At 44.1% G+C, this 18,309-nt stretch overlaps 1 protein-coding gene and 1 long non-coding RNA gene across 2 annotated transcripts in view; one reads left to right on the forward strand and one right to left on the reverse strand.

Moving 5' to 3' along the window:
* LOC147711642 (uncharacterized) overlaps nucleotides 1-18,309 on the reverse strand; it is a 540,558-nt gene that overhangs the window by 208,060 nt on the left and 314,189 nt on the right. The window lies entirely within an intron of this gene.
* The window catches only part of LOC147711644 (uncharacterized), a 60,156-nt gene that overhangs the window by 40,537 nt on the left and 1,310 nt on the right, over nucleotides 1-18,309 (forward strand). Inside the window, exon 5 of the mRNA XM_086924107.1 lies at nucleotides 11,463-12,227. Coding sequence (XP_086780233.1) covers nucleotides 11,463-12,227 — 765 coding nt within the window. The remainder of the gene's footprint in view (nucleotides 1-11,462; nucleotides 12,228-18,309) is intronic.

Consider the following 18,309-nt stretch of genomic DNA (forward strand, 5'->3'; position numbering starts at 1 on the left):
CTTCCCTGGCTTATAGGCCTTTCTCCCTAAAGTGCAGCAAATACTGTTCAATAGATGTTCAATTTGATTATGATTCATGATCAAACATCCTGTGACCTTTTTGAGAAACTTTTTGCAGCTTGGGTGGCACTTCTATTTTCTTACAAATATTTCCCAGAAGTGACCAAAATGTGTCATGTTCTATAGGTCAGAGGCACCTGATAATGTCCTTTTGTGATCAATAGTTCATCATTAAAAGAGTATAAAGATCCATTTGACGGACTACCCTGCTGCAGTGACCCCCTGGGTCGCTAACGCCTGTGTGGTCTCCTTCAGCCCTCTATCTAAGAATCTTTGGCTGAGGCTCTATTTTCTTATTGTGCTTTGATATGGTCTCTTTCTCTCTCCTCTGCATTGCCCTTATTCTAAAACATTATTGCAAAGCAATAATGGTTGTTCCTCCCAACTTAATGTGTGCATTCCTAGCATTGCAGTCAAGTGTATGTTGCATTTTGAAAGTATTTCCATTGACTTAAAATATATTTGCATTGCATGAGTTTGTTCTTCACTCCAGAAATGTGTTGTTAAATGCCAAGACTTTGCTAAGACTCCCAGACTATATATTGAATTTTAAAAAAGGGTTCTTCTTTCATATAAATCTAGAAAGCTAATTTTCTCTATTGTTTACACATCTATTTTGTCATAATTTTGCAGAAGCACCCCCTCAAATTAAGCTGCCTTGGTGCAGTGCCCAAGATCCATGAAATGTCACCCTTTCATTGCCTTTAAATGTACTTTGACATTGTAAATTCTTGCATGGTTAATTTTGACATTTAAGGGTTTGCCTTCAAGGCACTTGAGTGTCATAAACATCTATTCTTGTGTTGCTATTTCTGGCTGATTACAATTGTAGTTTTGAATAGTATTTCTGGAGCTAACAAATTGATGAATATATTCTCTGCTGTGTTAATGACCTTTGTCTCACTTCCGTGTTCATTATTTTCAGATAAGCAGTGTTTGTGTGGCCAGTGACCACAACAGAAGGGAAATACTTACCATTCATCTCTTATTTGGCTTATCTCTTTCTCTCACAGTGGTACCACTGGAGATGTTATATATAGGTGTACGTCTCTTGTGCACTGCAGGGAGAAGTAATCAGCAGGAACATCTGGGTACGTGCCAAGCACACCCACTTTAACTGAGACAGGTTCAATTGGAGACCACAAAGCTGGTGCGCGGTGCATCCAGTGAATACTGTGTCTAGCTTCCAAGTAGCTGCCTTCACAACTCTTAAATACGCCTTTTTCTATCACGTGTTTAAATTGACTCCCCTACTTTAACTCTGTATACCCCAAATTATGTACATACAGTCCCTTGACAGTCACACCTCACGCTTCACAACTCGCCTTTCTGGCATGCTTGGACTATTAGTAATGAAATTCTCCCACTTGAATATTCAGTGGTAGAAAGATGGGGAGGAAGGCTTTTGCATGCATTTCTTGCCACATCACATAGCCAACTTTTTACGTTTTCTGGTTGCTATTACACCCTAGACTTGGCCTAGCGTCAAATGATAGACAAGCCACACAAAAGAAAAAGTGACATAATACGGTGAGGTCAAGACTGCCATCCCTTACCGCCCAGAGCACAATGATAGAGATGTAACACCAGGTAAAATGGAGCTGTTCCTTTTGATATTTTTCGGTCATAAGCTTAACATAGTACATACAATTTTCTGTGGCCCACAATGTTAAAAGACTAAAAATGCCATCAATATAAGTAATATAGTTTTCTAGCAGAAAAGAAGATACTTTCAGTTTCAAATGCATATGAATATCTCTCTATTTGGATGGCCAATTATAATTCACACTGAAGATTACACCAAATATTGCAGTTCTGAGCAACTAAGTACAAGATGATTTGCTCCTTCCTGCGTCCGAATTCAGCAGCAGCCGAGGCAGGCACAAGCAAGACATAAAACGATGGAATGCACGCTAGTTACATCACATTTCATTTTGGATAAATATAGGTCCAATACATCACTATAGGCCCTTAGGAGCAAAAGACTAGGATATACAGCGTTTACACAACGTGCATGACACATAATGAACGTGGGTTGGGTTTGTAGGAGCCTTGGAATGACTTGATAGTCACAGGTTCATATGCTACTAGGTCTATTGAGCAGTGTATCCTTCTGAGGTGGATGAAATGAGTACCATTGAGTTGGGGAACAATTAAGATCTGCTGTTTATCGTCAAAATACCATTCTGAGTTAACGTGCGCTTTACACGAAAGCCATGTTATTTTAAAACAAGCTATATACATTTTGCATATTACAATTAGAGACAACACATGGTTTTAGATATTAAGTGGTGCTGAAAAGGTAACAGATTTTTTCTTGGGCTGCCTTCAGAAGTAGCATTCCTGGCTGACCACAGATTCTGGGCGTAGAGCCAGACAGGAAAGGGACTTCCAGTGGTTGGCAGCGAACATGAAATTGAGAAGAAATAAAATATGTATGTCTAAAAATACGTTGGTCTGTGGAAGTAAACAAGAGAAATTAGTTGCCTAAGATCACACAATCTGGTAACGGGGGAAGCCGAGATTGAATACAGTGTTTCACGTTTCATGTTGTGCAGATAGTGAAGGAATATGTATGTGTTTATGTGCAGATGGGTGAGAGGCAGTAAGGAATACGTTTTCGGAATCGCACAGCTGTGTGCCGCCTTCAAAATATGAGACAACCAGAGATTCGTTGGAATAGATTACTACTGGTTGACACCACACCAATATTACTTCACACATGCCCCAGTGCTAGGAAAATACAAAAGAATAAATAATATGTGCAGATATAAAGTAGATTTCAATGTTAAAGGACGTATGCATGGAGTAAGCAATGCTCAGTATTGCAATATTGTCAGAATAGAAATGTGTGGATTTAAAGAGGCCTTTTAAATGTAGAGTTGCAGACTTTAGAGGTTATTGCATATACATTGCAGTTCGACCACTACAAGTTTGTATCTCCCTTACAAGTTTCTATCTCCTGGAACTATTAGAGTACAATGTTTTGGTTCTTCTTTCGCTTTCCTAGTTAATAAATGATTAGAGGTTTTGCAACATTATTGTTATTAGGGTCTTCCCTGCATCTCCAAGAAGTGTATTGGATTTCCTGTCTTCGGGGTATTTGCTTACATAGGCTCAATGTTATAGTTTTCTTCACCTCGTGTCTGGTTAGGAATAAAATACAAATAGGAAAGATGTATCATGACACAGGCTCAGGCCTACTACATTTTCCCACACGTTTGGAAGACTGCTAGACAACGTGTCCATTATGATATTAAAGCAGCAACAACTTTAAGCAATGCCAGAACAGAACGGCTTAGAAGTAAAATAGGCAAAATAATCACAAAATAAGCACCACAATTGAGGGAAATAAATAAATAAATAAATCATTTAAAGAAAGCAAAAATAGTTCATTGCCATTTGATCACTCTGTTTTCACTCACAAATATTACAATGTTCTGACAACAACATAACACCCCATATACTTCTCAATGAACAATTAATATATGTATAAGTCACATCAACTAGACCGCACAGTGGCATTGAAATCATGAAAGAAGTCATGTATTCGTATAAGTTAACACGTACTGTGAAGTTTCTTTCTACTCAGGTATTCAGGCAGAAGGGGAAGGGCCCCATCATTCCTGAGTCCAAAGAGGAAGAGGACAGGAGATCAGCTGCAACAGGAACACCACCATCTTCACAAGCAGATGTATATATGTATATATATATATTCGCTGAAAAAACCATAGGTTATAGACCATATATAGTTAGGAATTAGCATTTACAAAACCTTGGAAATTCACTGAAAAAACCATAGGTTATAGACCATATATAGTTAGGGATTAGCATTTACAAAACCTTAATTTACTCGCACAAAACCATTGAAATTCGCATATATAGTTAGTTGCACTAACTATATATCGCGCACCCGCAATCCACTGCTGATGATGTCACATATTACATCATTCATGACATGGTCAGTGACATCACTGATGACATCACTGATGACATCTCAAATGACATCACTGATACCATCAATGATGACATCTCAAATGACATCACTGATGACATCCCTGATGACATCTCATTTGACATTACTGATCACATCACTGATGATATCATTCATGTGATAATACAATGAACCTCTTCAGACTCTAATATAACCTTAGATACAATCAGTGTAAACAGACACTCACAGACTGTCACTCATCCATGGAGTTACTCACACAACTAGTTAGTCATGCAAAGAATCAATCACACCTCCTTTTCCTCAACTATACAGTTATACACACCTTACTTATTCAAACATAAACTAACACATGTTTACTCTCTTATACAATCCCTGAAACAAGTTCACAATGATCCATACAGCCACTCACACATTCACTGGCTCTTATGCACAGTTATTTATATATGTCAACTCTCACATGTACTGTGTTTTACATATCTACTTACTTTGACATGTAGCACTGAGAAATCCATTCAATCACCAATACACTCATGCAGACAGTCAACCGCCCATACAGCTGTTTCCACATGCACTTTTGAACCCATACATATAGTGAATCAACTACTCACACATCTATGCACAGAGTCACACACCTCCCAGCCACCCACACACACACTCAGTCTCCCATGCAAATACTTGGGCAACCAATCAACAACCCATATAGTTACTCATATAGCTACTGATCAACACATGCAGCAGTTTACAGAACAACAGACATAATGATGCACAAATTAAGACAGTTTAGTCACTAACCCATGCACTCAGTGAGACACATTTAATCACTCACTCATACAGTCAGTCATGCACCTACTAAATCCTTCATCCAGACACTTATACATCCACTCATTCTTCAAAATGTGAGACATATTTTAACTTTACAGAAACATACAGTCACTGGATGTTGTCATCAGTGATGTCATTTGAGATGTCATCAGTGATGTCATCAGTGATGTCACTGACCATGTCATGAATGATGTAATATGTGACATCATCAGCAGTGGATTGCGGGTGCGCGATATATAGTTAGTGCAACTAACTATATATGCAAATTTCAATGGTTTTGTGCGAGTAAATTAAGGTTTTGTAAATGCTAATCCCTAACTATATATGGTCTATAACCTATGGCTTTTTCAGTGAATTTTCAAGGTTTTGTAAATGCTAATTCCTAACTATATATAGTCTATAACCTATGGTTTTTTCAGTGAATTTCAATGGTTTTTTAATAGCAAATATCAAAAGCGGTAAAATGTCAAGTACGTGGTAGGTAAAAACATTTTCGTATTTATGCACGCTGATGTGCTTTCAACGCTGCCCCCCCCCCTTCCCCCCCTCCTCTTTTCTTTTAGGAGTATTCTCTCTTTGCAGATAGTGAAGGGTAGGTAACGCAAGCCTTTGCTCCCGTTGTAACCCGTCGTGCCTGCTTCCCTCTCCATTTGATTGATTGTTATCCAAGCATTTACTGTTTTAGAATTGGTTCTCTTTGGTTCATTCTCTATTTACAAACAAGTACAGAGTCGCAATACTCTGTTTAGTCTTTGCAGATAGTGAAAAATCGTTCAAAAAAACAAAAGGAATCGAGCAAAATCAGTAGGCCACTAATGGGATCTCTTTTTGACCTCGCTAAACTAGAAACATTAGGAACAACCCCTCATGAGAAATACGAAACTAGTGAGATGAACTGAGCTCGACACCATGATGGCTGCAAGACAGCTCGGCTCCGCCGCCCACCCCGCCCAAAATAACGGCAAACCCTATGCAAATATTATAAATATATACAACACACCAGCAAAGTAACAGGGTAAAACATTTTATTAAATAACTATTTACATGGCAGCCTGCTGCAACATCCATCACTGTTCCTGTCGAGGTAGCATAGCTGGCGGCCTAGGAGTGGAGGACCATTGTGCAAATTGCCCGGGGATGACACCATGCGCCAAGACTCGTCCCCAGTACATGCAGAGCTGATGTCCGACAAGTTGTATGTGAGGATGCCTTGCTGATGCCGCCACCCCCACCACCACCTTTTTGTTGCCTGATCCGGCTAGCTCAATCGATGGAGCATGAGACTCATGCACTCTGATCTCCTTGGCCTCAGTCAAGCATCAATAGTAAGATTTTCATACGTGAGTGTAGGTTCATGGTTTTCCATCCACAGACTAAAAGCCTGGAGTGGGAGTGAAAGAACCATAACTAGGTAAGAAGGAAGGCAGACGCTGTGGGAAGGACTCTGGATATGGTATGTTCCTTGGTCCCTGAGTTGCTTCGATCTCACTGCCTTGCACAAATGGCATAAGTCCTGGATGTTGGGTGTCATAGTTGAGAGTTCTGAGCAGCGCTTGTAACACTGCCTGAAGCTTATTTGCACCTGCTGCAGCTTCACTATTCTCAAAGTAAGTGGGGGCTGTTTGTGGACCTTACTGCATTGGAAAACAATGTGATGCGGTGCCTCCCTGATCCGCTTGACGGAGGCCCCCGAGGAGCGGTGTGATGGCGTGGACTCGGAGGGGGTGCTTGGCTCCGACCCCCTACCCAAGTCTTGTTGCCCTGGTGTGGCCTGAGATCGCCCCCGACATAGGCGGCCGGCTCCCGGGGTCAAGCGGAACTTTTTGCCTTTTGGTGACTCTTCCATTCTGAACATTGTCCCACAATCCGTTTGACCTGAAGACACGTCCTGCGGTGCCCTAGTCCGACCATCTCATATTCTTGCGCCAGGAGACGGCGTGGGATGCACTAGAAGGGAGAGGCGCCGCTAACGAGCCTCCCCCACCTTCCCAGGTGGAGGTTTTTCAGGTACACCCCAGCGCTTCACGCAACCAGCTGAGTTGCGCCCTCTCTTGCTGCTACAGCGTCTCACCCACCATCCACTTGAATTGCGCCCACTCTTGCGGTGCAGCGATAGGCGGCTGCAACAGGACTCTCAAAATGGCGGCCGACTCTTCGGATTTAGGCCTGGTCCACTAAAATGGCCCTGGGACACCTTGGAACTCGGACGCTTGATTGCTAGGGCATGGACCCCATTCCCAAAAGCGTCCCCTCAGCCTTGAAGATTCTACAAAAGTCACCGGGACCCCCAACTCCCGCAGACTTCCGATGGCGAGCGACTGCCATGATTGCTCGCGGAATAGCCACGACGTAGCCACGAGGTGCCCTCATGCTGACGCCAGCTACAATCTGAAACATCCAGAAACACTGTAGACTACCAATTCGATCAGTTCCGGTGGAGCCCCAACGTGACCCGGTAGAGAAGAACTTGCCCTCCCCTCTTTGACTGAAGGTTCTTGTTGCCTGTCCCTTCTGTTGTCATTTAACAGAACTTTTTGGACTACTGAAAGGGGTTGTGTTCCGACCGCTGGTTGGTGGAGACATTTTGACTATATTCTGGACCTGCGTTGTCGCGTAATGCGTCATATGACGCGCCGCGTTAGCGCACCCGGAAGTGCTCTTGTGCGCGAGGCGCAGCTTCCCGGAAGCGATCCAGAGCGCGGCGCGCAGCGCGTAACGTAAGCATAACAGGTCATGTGACTTGTTAATAAAACTTTTCATTGGTTCATTTTACTTTTGTTATTCTAATGATGAAAGGCTTGGTCATATGAAAAGGGCGTTTCTTCGTCCCATGAGGGAGCCGTTGAAGAAAAGAGGCTCGGACTGCTGTCTTAGTCGCTGATAGGCATGAATATCAGATTCTTATTGATCACTTTATGTTGCAGGAGTAGAAAACACAACAGCCCTTCACCATTTATCTTTACTGTGTTCCTGCGTATTATACCTTTTAACCGTCATGTAATTGGACTCCTTTATTTCACTTGCCTTTGACTGATTCGAAAACAGTGGCTATTATTCAAAACTTTACCAATGTAGGTACTACTACCATGTTTTGTTTTAAAAACCTTTATTGTGAAAATGTCAGTATACAAATACGGGCCTATAACCACGTGGGCCGGCCACGGAGCAAACTGGAATCGTATATGATGAGGGAACATTTACACTGTAGAAGAACGTAACGTGCGACCCATTAGGTTGCAAGAACTAAGGTGTCTAACATTTGCGGAATCGGTGGACGTACATTTTTTAATTAAAGTACGACAGGGCCAGTTACAATAAAATTATCTAGATATACATTTGCGGGCAAGTACCATGGGTGACCTTAATTCGAACTTTCAATAGTACAGTAATCAATAACACATCAGAACTTAATATCAATAGGGATGTCCAAATGTTCAATCAGTACTCGTCCCCGCCCGCCATGTGCTTCAAAACTGCATACGTATCTCGTGATATCAAGGTTGGGCAACCAGTACACAACAAGGAGTTATGAGTCCCAAAATCTGCAGTGTCCAGTGCGTGTGCCTACCTGCACGCTTGTCAGCCGTCTGGGATCCTGACCTGCCGCCAGCCTCGTTTGCCCAGGGACTCGAGGGTCCATCACCGCGCCTGCTGTCTCCTCCCCCCGCCGCAGCCCTCCAACATCGGGACTGCCGCTGAGCGGGGGAGTAGAGACTACAGTCCCCAGAAGCGTCCGCGACAGGACCGGAAGTCGCGTCGAGGCTTGGCGCCCGGAGGCGCCGTTAAAGGGGCTGGCCTTCCCGCGTCGCGGGACCGCGCGCGGGGCCGTGCCCGGGCAAAGGGCGGGCCCTCTGTGGCCCTCAGAGGCCTGAAGAGTCTGGGCTGGGCATCACCCCCTGGCCGATTTGCCACCGATCGCTAAGGTATTTACACATTTGTTGATTAAGCATACTGTAAATGGCCCCCATGGAGCCCAAATCCACCGCCAAGAACACGGCTAAAAAAACGCCCATCCATACACGCTCTGTTACAAGGAATACCGCTCAAACTAAAACACCGTTACCAACGCTAACTGCAATTGATCGCATTCTCCAACAGACAATCGTGGTGGTAGCGAACGCCATCGAAAATACTGAGAGACGATTGTCGCTACCACCTAGCACCTGTCTAATCCAGCAGATATCACAACCTGCCGACAGTCATGTACATAATATAAATGTGACATCACTATCAAACGATTCTATATTAATGCAATCTTACACAGGTCTCCCCGGGGCCGTGCCAACCCTTGTGGAAGATCCCCCCACGCTTCCTGCAGTATTTCAAGATAGGGATAGCCGGTTGTCCCTAACTCCTAATTTGCAGATCATTGCAACACCATCTGAGGAACCGGGGCCTAGTAAGGCGCCTGAGACCAGCGCAATCCTGATTTCCTGCGATAATGATGATCCTATCCACACAATTGACTCACCTAATAACAGCTGTGTCGACAGTACGATCAATCACGCCTCTGTCCATCGCAGATCTAGACGCATGCATAATAGAAAATTACCGGCCCCAAGTAGGGGGTGTGCCAAACAAAGGGGTAGAAGAAAGAAGGTAACTTTGCCACTATTAGATCAGACCAATGGAAGAGAGCCATCACAGTCAAGCTCAAATTTGGGTCTCATAGGCAATGGGGAGTCTATAATGGGTCACATTATGGATGCTATGAAGCTCCTTATTGCCCCCCTAAATGACAAACTCGAGCAGATATGTAAAAAGGTGGAAAACCTAGAGAAATTGGGTTTAGCTAAACTAGATACACAAGTTACACAAACCCCTTTGAATGTACCTACTGTGAATAAGGCTAATATGACTGCCACTAACACAACTAAATCACAGGTTCCATCCGCTAGAAATGTGACCCCTACGGCAGCTCCCGGTAAGCCTACAAATTTACATATCAATACCCCAGGCAATACCATCAATGGGCCTTCAACTTCCTCTTCTTCCAGGGTAAGAGGAGGAGTGCCAACTGGTCATACTTCAGTAAGCGGGAATCCACCAGCACACAGTCACTATAATAATATCATTCCTGCCGTGATCAATCTTCCACCAGAAAGTAGGCCATACGTGGCAATTCTTGCCAATGTCCCAAAACTTAAACCCTCCCAATTCGAAAACAGTGAAACACTTAAAAACAAAATGTTACACTGGCTTGTCCATAATTGTGGATTCCCCCTAAGTGGGGCAAGCCAGATCCTTTCAACCCAAAGGGTAGGGTGGGTGGGCCCTAGTAAAAAGGAAATTAGCGGGGACTGTGTAATCATAAACTATAAAACTACCGAATGGGCAAGAGATTCCATCTTGAACGCGCCCATCCCTTCAGACAATGATTACAATGCCACCCTGTTCCCATTGGACTACTTCTATAGAAATCTGGTGGGATTCAAGATTCCTGTGCAGAATTTTAAACACCCTAGAGCAATTAACACGCCTTATCCTCTAGTACAGCAGGTACCAGCGCAACCAGTTGGGTACCCTTTGACCTTTCATGACCCAAACAATCAGTATGCTCTACAACAACCAATGAATTTATACAGAATGCCAAACCCCAATTACCTTAACAACCATAATGCCATTGGGCCGGGAACTAACATTTGTGGTCAATATGCAGTCCCAACATCGAATAGATTCCAGATATTCAATTCCTTAGATGAAAATGACTGACTCGAGGATACCCCCGTTGAAGATCTATTTGCAAGTGAGGACCCTAGGTTGATGGCCGCTAATACAGTTGGGGAACCTCCAACAGACACCACTGTAATAAGCTCTAATGTTCTAACCGTGATAGATGCCACCATATGTACTGCTGAAAATTGTCTGGGAAACCCAATAATATCATCAGCCATAACAGTTACCGACCCACCCCAAGTAGCCTCAGAAGAGAACCTGAGGGCTATTACGTGGAATATAGCTGGGTTAGCTTCTAAGGTAAACACCCCTATATGGGCTGACTTTATTAAACAGGGTTATGACATAATCTGCCTGCAAGAAACTTGGGATAGGGCTGAAGTACACGTTGAGGGCTAATCCTCCTTTAATGTGCAGGCCGTGGCATCCCAGGCTGGCCGAGCCAAGGGTGGACTTGTGACTCTGATATCTACCGCACTGACTGAGTTCTGTGTTAGTGATCATGTCGTCTTAGGAGAACATGCTTCTGTCCTGCGTATGGCCCATAGCGGATACAGAGACTTAATAATAGTGAACTTCTATAACAATATTGCGGGGCACAAACAGGGAATGTTTATTTCTGATATAGAGCGGGACATTGATGCAATTCTACTAAGTACACCCAAACCAGCTGCCATCCTGTGGGTAGGAGATTTTAACATTAAATCATGTATCTATGCACTCAAGGGGGCATGTGGCCATAGGGAGGAGTACTCGGGAAGGGAAACAACATGTGTATATAATCATTTCCCGCATAACAACTTTGGTAGCGCTCTGAATAACCTATTGGCTAAATACGACCTGGAACTCCTAGAATGCAATAAGAACACAAACAATGTTAGATGTCCGACATTCCATGGAAGGAATAGCCAATCATTTATTGATCATATTATGATATCTTGCTCTGTAGCTTATATCAATGTTTGGGTGATTGAACAATCGGTCAGTGATCACAACAGTGTAACTGTTGAACTATTGGGTTGGGGAACCAAAAGGAATACCTATGGTCAACCAATTCAGGACATTGCTGTAGGAAGACCGAATGGGATGAGGGTGAAATGGACAAAAGTTGACCCTGTTAAATTTGTTGCCAACGTGATCACAAACTGTTGTGGAGAGGTCGAGTACTGCTTATCCCCGAAACCATGCCCACGAATCCTGTTATCTAAATTCCTAACAATAACAAAAGCTATTGAGAAATCCTTGACACGTAAAATCCGGAAACCAAGGAAAGTCAAGGCGGTGTGGTTTGATGACAATTGTGCTCAGTCATTAAAAAGGTTAAAAATTTCGCTTGATGCCACACCAAGAGACTTTTGTAAGATCAGGGAGGAGCGTCATAATTACAAAACTGCACTATCCACCAGGAAGAAGGAATTGCAGGACGAGGCATGGGCAAAATTAGATCTGGCTGCAGATACCAAAGATCATAAACTCTTTTGGGACACTGTAAATAGTCCGTTCTTGAAGAACGACAACATTCCTGAACTAACCTCGCAAGTCAGTTGCCAGGCCTGGATAGCACACTTCACTGGGATTTTTAATTCTGATTTTACACCTGATTTTACCTCTGTTTCAAATTTCAATGTTTTAACTGATACACCAACCTGTTTTAAATGGGAGAAATTATTGTTTTCGGTGACATTAAATGAGGTGATTGAGGCCATTGAGAAGAGTAAGGGGGGAAAGCCCCGGGTCCAGACGGGGTCCCTGTGGACTTCTTCAAATCCGAGATTGCTTTATGGGCCCCCATTTTAACACGCTACTTTAATGCTGCAATCGAGGATAAGTTACCAACTTCATGGGGTCAATCCATCTTAGTGCCACTCTTCAAAAAGGGTTCAAGGGCTGAAGCATGAAATTATCGCCCAATTTCACTTTTAGACTCGTCATTAAAGATTTTGAGTCGCGTACTTCTGGTAAGATTAGAGTCCTGGGCCGAAGACAAAAATGTTCTTTCACCTATTCAGTATGGGTTCCGAAGGGGTCTAGGAACTATGGAGCAGTGCGTGAACCTTGAACTTATTATTGGCAAGTACACAAAAGCCAAGGAGGGGAATTTGTTTATGTGCTTTGCCGATCTAAGCTCCGCATTTGATGTAGTGGAACACGCACTGCTCTGGCCAACACTACTTGCCATGGGCGCTACACCTGAAATCATCCACCTCCTGGCTAGAATGTATAGTAGACTTTCAAGTAAGGTCAGATTCGGAACAGACGGTGAATGCACCCCCTTTTTTAAAATTGGCCGAGGGATCCGACAAGGGTGCGTGCTTGCTCCCCTTTCATTCTCCCTTTTTATAAACCAGGTTGATCAATTTTTACAAGAATCTTATGCTGACGCCCCCGTTATCAATGGAAAGCAAATACCCGTCCTTCTATATGCGGACAACGCGGTCCTGATTTCCAGGACCGCGAATGGGCTGCAAAAACTAATTGAGAAATTTCACATTTTTATTAAGGGCAGAAAGCTTAAAATTAATAAGGGTAAGACTATGACCATGACCTGTGGTAAGAAAATAAAGAAAAATAAGTCATTCTTTTTAGATGGGGATAAACTTGAGTCTGTTCAACATTTTTGCTATTTAGGTATTACCTTCTTAGGAGATGGGAGATGGGTAAATGAGCAATCCTGTGTTGGCATGAAGATGACCAGAAATACAAATTGCATCTTCAGATTCGCCTCTAAACTGGGGGGCCGCAGAATCAGAGAGATGATTTCCATCTATAACTCAAGGTGCATGTCCTCTGCCCTATATGGAGCAGGGATATGGGGATATAATTCTCAGATTGCCCTATCCATCCAGCAAGAGGAAAACAGGTACCTGAAACGACTATTATGCCTCCCTGTTTCTGCGTCAAACGAGATCACCCACAGAGAGCTAGGCATAAATTATGTCACGACCTGATCGCATTGCGTCCCCTTTCTCTATGGCGGTCCATATGGGCCAAAGAAGAAACCAGGTTTACCCAGGAAGTAATTTTGGACTGTATTAAATTAGATCGGCATTCGAAAATCCCCTGGCTAAAACACATTTACTCCTGGTACAAGATCCTCTTTGGTCATGACATTTTTAATGATATTTTAACAGAATCGGTTTTAACAAAGCGTGACCTTGAAACCACCTATTTGGATCACGCGACAGGGACCAGAATGAAGGAGTATGCAATGCAAAGTACGTTCAAATTGTATTTGGAGTACAACCTTAGCACAGGACTCCCATCCTATCTTACATTTGTTAGCATTAATTCCCATTGCTTTGTTCTAGCACGCCTGAGGTTGGGTATAGTCCACCATTTGGTGGCTTTCCCTACTGTAAAAAAACCAGGGTTATGTCTGTGCCCATGCGATGGGAAATCCAAACAGAGTATCTGCCACTTTTTACTTTTTTGTAATTTTTATACTGGTTTTGGAAAGTTTTATCTGAAGCAATTATTTTTAGAACACAACATGTGCAATACAAGAGCTGCAATGCAATTGTTGTTTGACCTGGCTTCCCCGATTGTGTGTTACCGTGTGGCCACCTATATTTTAAAATGTATTTGGCATAGGAAATCAATTATTATATGATTTCTTTTTTCGTTACCCCTGTTGGTTATCACATCCTATGATTATTTGTGATTTACTGTTGAGTTATGTGCATTTCACTTATATGAATTTTATATTTACTCCGTATATTTACATCTGTTGAATGTACCTTATGGTAATGATTGTCTTCCGGCTTTGCATTTTTTGCACTAACGTTTGTACAAACTTTTATCATATACAAATTGCTGCTAAAATGCCTAAGTGACCAAACAGACGTTGCACTTTATTTATAACCCTGCATATTTGCACATGTCAACTGCACTTTATGCCTATAATAGGTTTTTTCGATTTTGCACTATTATACTTGGCGTCTTTTTGCACTAACTCCATCAACTGCTGCTACATAATATACAGTGACCAAATGTAACTCTGTACCCAAATGAGATATACCTTACGGATTTAACAAGATTGGCATGGATATTGATGTAATTTTAAACGTTTCATTATTTAACTTACATAAATATGATTTCTAACTGTATTGATGTATGTTGCTATATGGTTGTACTTGTACAAACCGAATAAAGCATTTTGAAACGAAACGAGTCCCATTTATACCGGCGCCATTTTGAGCGAGGCCGGACAGGTCCAGGATATAGTCAAAATGTCTCCACCAACCAGCGGTTGGACCAGAACCCTTTTCGGCAGTCCAAAAAGGTTCCGTTAAATGACAACAGAAGAAATAGTCAACAAGAACAATCAGTCAAAAGAGGGGACGCTTTCGTGAATGGGGCCCATGCCCTAGCAGGCAAGCGTCCGAGTTCCAAGGTGTCCTAGAGCCATTTTAGTGGTCCAGGCCCAAATCCAAAGAGCTGGCCATCATTTTGAGAGTTCTGTTGGAGCCGGCTATCGCTGCACCACAAGAGTGGCCGCAATTCAGCTAGATAGCGGGTGAGTCACTGTACCGCAAAAGCGGGCGGAACTCAGCTGAAAGGCGAGTGAAACGCTAAGAGGCGCCCCACTGCAGATGAGGTGCCTCCACCTGGGGAGGAGGGAGAGGCCCGTTTGCGCTGCCTCCCCCCCCCCCGGGCACCCCACGCCGTCTTTCGGCGCAGCATTGTAGGATGGCCACACCAGTGAAACTTGCTGGACACCACCTCGGTGCCATCCGGATCTCGGCGCTTTCGAGTCACTGTACCGCAAGAGCGGGAGAAACTCAGCTGGATGGTGAGCGAGCCGCTGTACCGCAAGAGCGAGCGAAACTCAGCTGGATGGAGGGTGAGGTACTGTGCCGCAAGAGCGGGCAGAACTCTGCAGGAAGGCAAGTGAAACGCTAAGAGGCGCCCCACTGCAGATGAGGTGCCTTCATCTGGGGAGGCGGAAGAGGTCCGTTTACGCCGCCTCTCCCCCCCCCCCCCGGGCACCCCACGCCGTCTTTCGGCGCAGCATTGTAGGATGGCCACACCAGTGAAACTTGCTGGACACCACCTCGGTGCCATCCAGATCTCGGCGCGTTGTGCTGCCTTCGGCGTACTGTAGCAGCAAGACTAACCGCAACTCAGCTGGACACGCCGTCTTTCGGCGCAGCATTGTTGGATGGCCACACCAGTGCGGCAACTTGCTGGACACCACCTCGGTGCCATCCGGATCTCGGCGCGTTGTGCTGCCTTCGGCCTATTCGCACATCGGTCCGCTACTGACGCCGCCTCACAGGCCAACGGATTTTGTAGGCTTTTTATAGCACAAAGCCGCATAACAGGTCATGTGACTTGTTTATAAAACTTTTCATGGGTTCATTTTACTTTTGGTTTCCTAATGATGAAATGCTTGATCATATGACCTAAAAATAACACTTTTCATTGGATTAAAACATTTTTTTTTCCCAAACGATGAAAGCCCCACCTTTTTTTTTCTCACTCGGCAATCCAAAAAGGTTCCGTTAGATGACAACAGAGGGGACAGGCAACAAGAACCATCACTCAAAAAAAGGGGAGGGCAAGTTCTTCCCTACCGGGTCACGTTGGGGCTCCACCGGAACTCATCGAATTCATAGTCTACAGTGTTTCTGGATGTTTCAGACTGAAGCTGGCGTCAGCATGAGAGCACCACCATCTCGTAGCTCCGTCGTGGCCATTCCGCAAGCAATCATGGCAGCCGCTCCTCACCGGAAGCCTGCGGGAGTCGGGGGCTCCCAAGACTTTAGTAGAATCTTCAAGGCTGAGGGGACGCTTTCGAGAATGGGGCCCAAGCCCTAGCAGACAAGCATCCGAGTTCCAAGGTGTCCCAGGGCCATTTTAGTGGACCAGGCCCAAATCCGAAGAGCCGGCCGCCATTTTAAGAGTCCTGTGGCAGCCGCCTATCGCTGTCCTGCAAGAGTGGGCGCAATTCAACTAGATTGTGAGCGAGACGCTGTAGCCGCAAGAGCAAGCGGTAAACAGCTGAATGGCGGATGAAGCACAGTGCAGCAAAAGCGGGCAGAAAAACGCTGAATGGCAAGTGAAACGCTAAAGGGGCACCCCACTACAGCAGACGAGCCTCCACCTGGGGAGGCCCGTTCACGCCGCCCCCCCCCCCCCCCCCCGGGGCGCCCCATGCCGTTTTTCGGAGCAGCATTGTAGGATGCTAAAAACAGTGCGGCAAGTAAAGAACATCACCTGGGTGCCGATCAGATCTCAGCGTGTTGTGCTGCCTTCAGACTATTCGCACAACAGACCGCTACTGACGAGGCACAGTGCAGCAAAAGCGGGCGGAAAACCGCTGAATGGCAAGTCAAACGCTAAAGGGGCGCCCCACTACAGCAGACGAGCCTCCACCTGGGGAGGCCCATTCACGCCGCCTCCCCCCCGGGACGCCCCACGCAGACAATGTTTATCAATACAAATTAATTTATAACAATTATTTTTAACAATATATTTACTCGCAGTGTCAAAATGGCGGTCAACACTTTCTGATTTCCTTCAAATCGAACGTTAACAGACGTCATGATCGGCGGCGTACAGAGAGTGGGTCTGGTCACGGCATGTAAAATGGCTGCCGTGCACGACAAAAGTGTGCCATTGGAAAAAATGCAAGATAGCGCAGACAATGTTTATCAATACGGATTATTTATAACAAATATTTTTAACAATATATTTACTCGCAGTGTCAAAATGGCGGTCAACACTTCCTGATTTCCTTCCAATCGAACGTTAACAGACGTCACGCAGCAAAAAAAAAAAAAAAAACGCTCACGCGCAGCCGCTGGAAGACAAGTATCAACATATATGAGCATCCTCAACCACCCTCAGAAAACATAGGGGGTCAGGATACGTCTCCCGTACCCCCTTATACCCATTTCTCACATTGTTTTTCCTCCATCTTGTAATTTAATTAAATCGAAACACAAAATGGCGAATTCCCGTTTCGCGTCCCGGTTCACTATCCGGTTCGCGAACCGGAAAGCGCTTCTACCGCAAAAAATCTATATTTTTTTATTTGCCCCACGGGACCCTTTAATAACCCCAACATCATTCCTAGGGGGTCAAGAAGGGTCTACCTTGCCCCCTTTCTTTAAATTCCCCCTTCGTTTTTCTCCTCCTCTTGTCTCTCGATCCTACCGAGAGACAAGATGGCGGCCGCTCCGGACTGTTTAGAATGTTGACAGACACTGGAGAGCCAATCAGCTTCGCTACGCAAAGTTCCGTTACGCGAAAAGTTCGCGAACGGAGCGCTATCCGGGACGCTGTCACAGATATATCTGTTTTTTAAAACGTTAATTTCTCAAAATCCACTGGAGCACATATATTGAGACCCAGCAATGGCACATCGGGCTAACAGTCCCTACAATTTTGCCAACTTTCATGCAAATCCATTCAGCCGTTCGAGCTAAAAGTGAGGCCAAACGCCCTATGGAAAACTCAATGTTAAAAACGCGTTTTGGGACCCCCCTTTTTTCTCGGTCCCCCCTTGACGAAACTCCACCAAATTTTTAGGGACTGCTCAGAAACAAAATGTGCCATTTTCCTTAAAATTTCAGCCGATTCCGTCCACAAACGCTAAAGTTATTAGACATAGAATTTTCAAAAGTCCCATAGAGAAAAAATCCTAACTATATATACCTACTGGCGACTGCCAGTAGGTAATATATATATAAATATATATATATATATATATATGTATATATATATATATATATATATATATATATATATATATATATATATATATATATATATATTCTTTTTTGTCTTTA

This window comes from Lissotriton vulgaris, chromosome 5 (genome assembly GCF_964263255.1).
Source record: "Lissotriton vulgaris chromosome 5, aLisVul1.2, whole genome shotgun sequence".
Lineage (NCBI taxonomy): Eukaryota > Metazoa > Chordata > Amphibia > Caudata > Salamandridae > Lissotriton > Lissotriton vulgaris.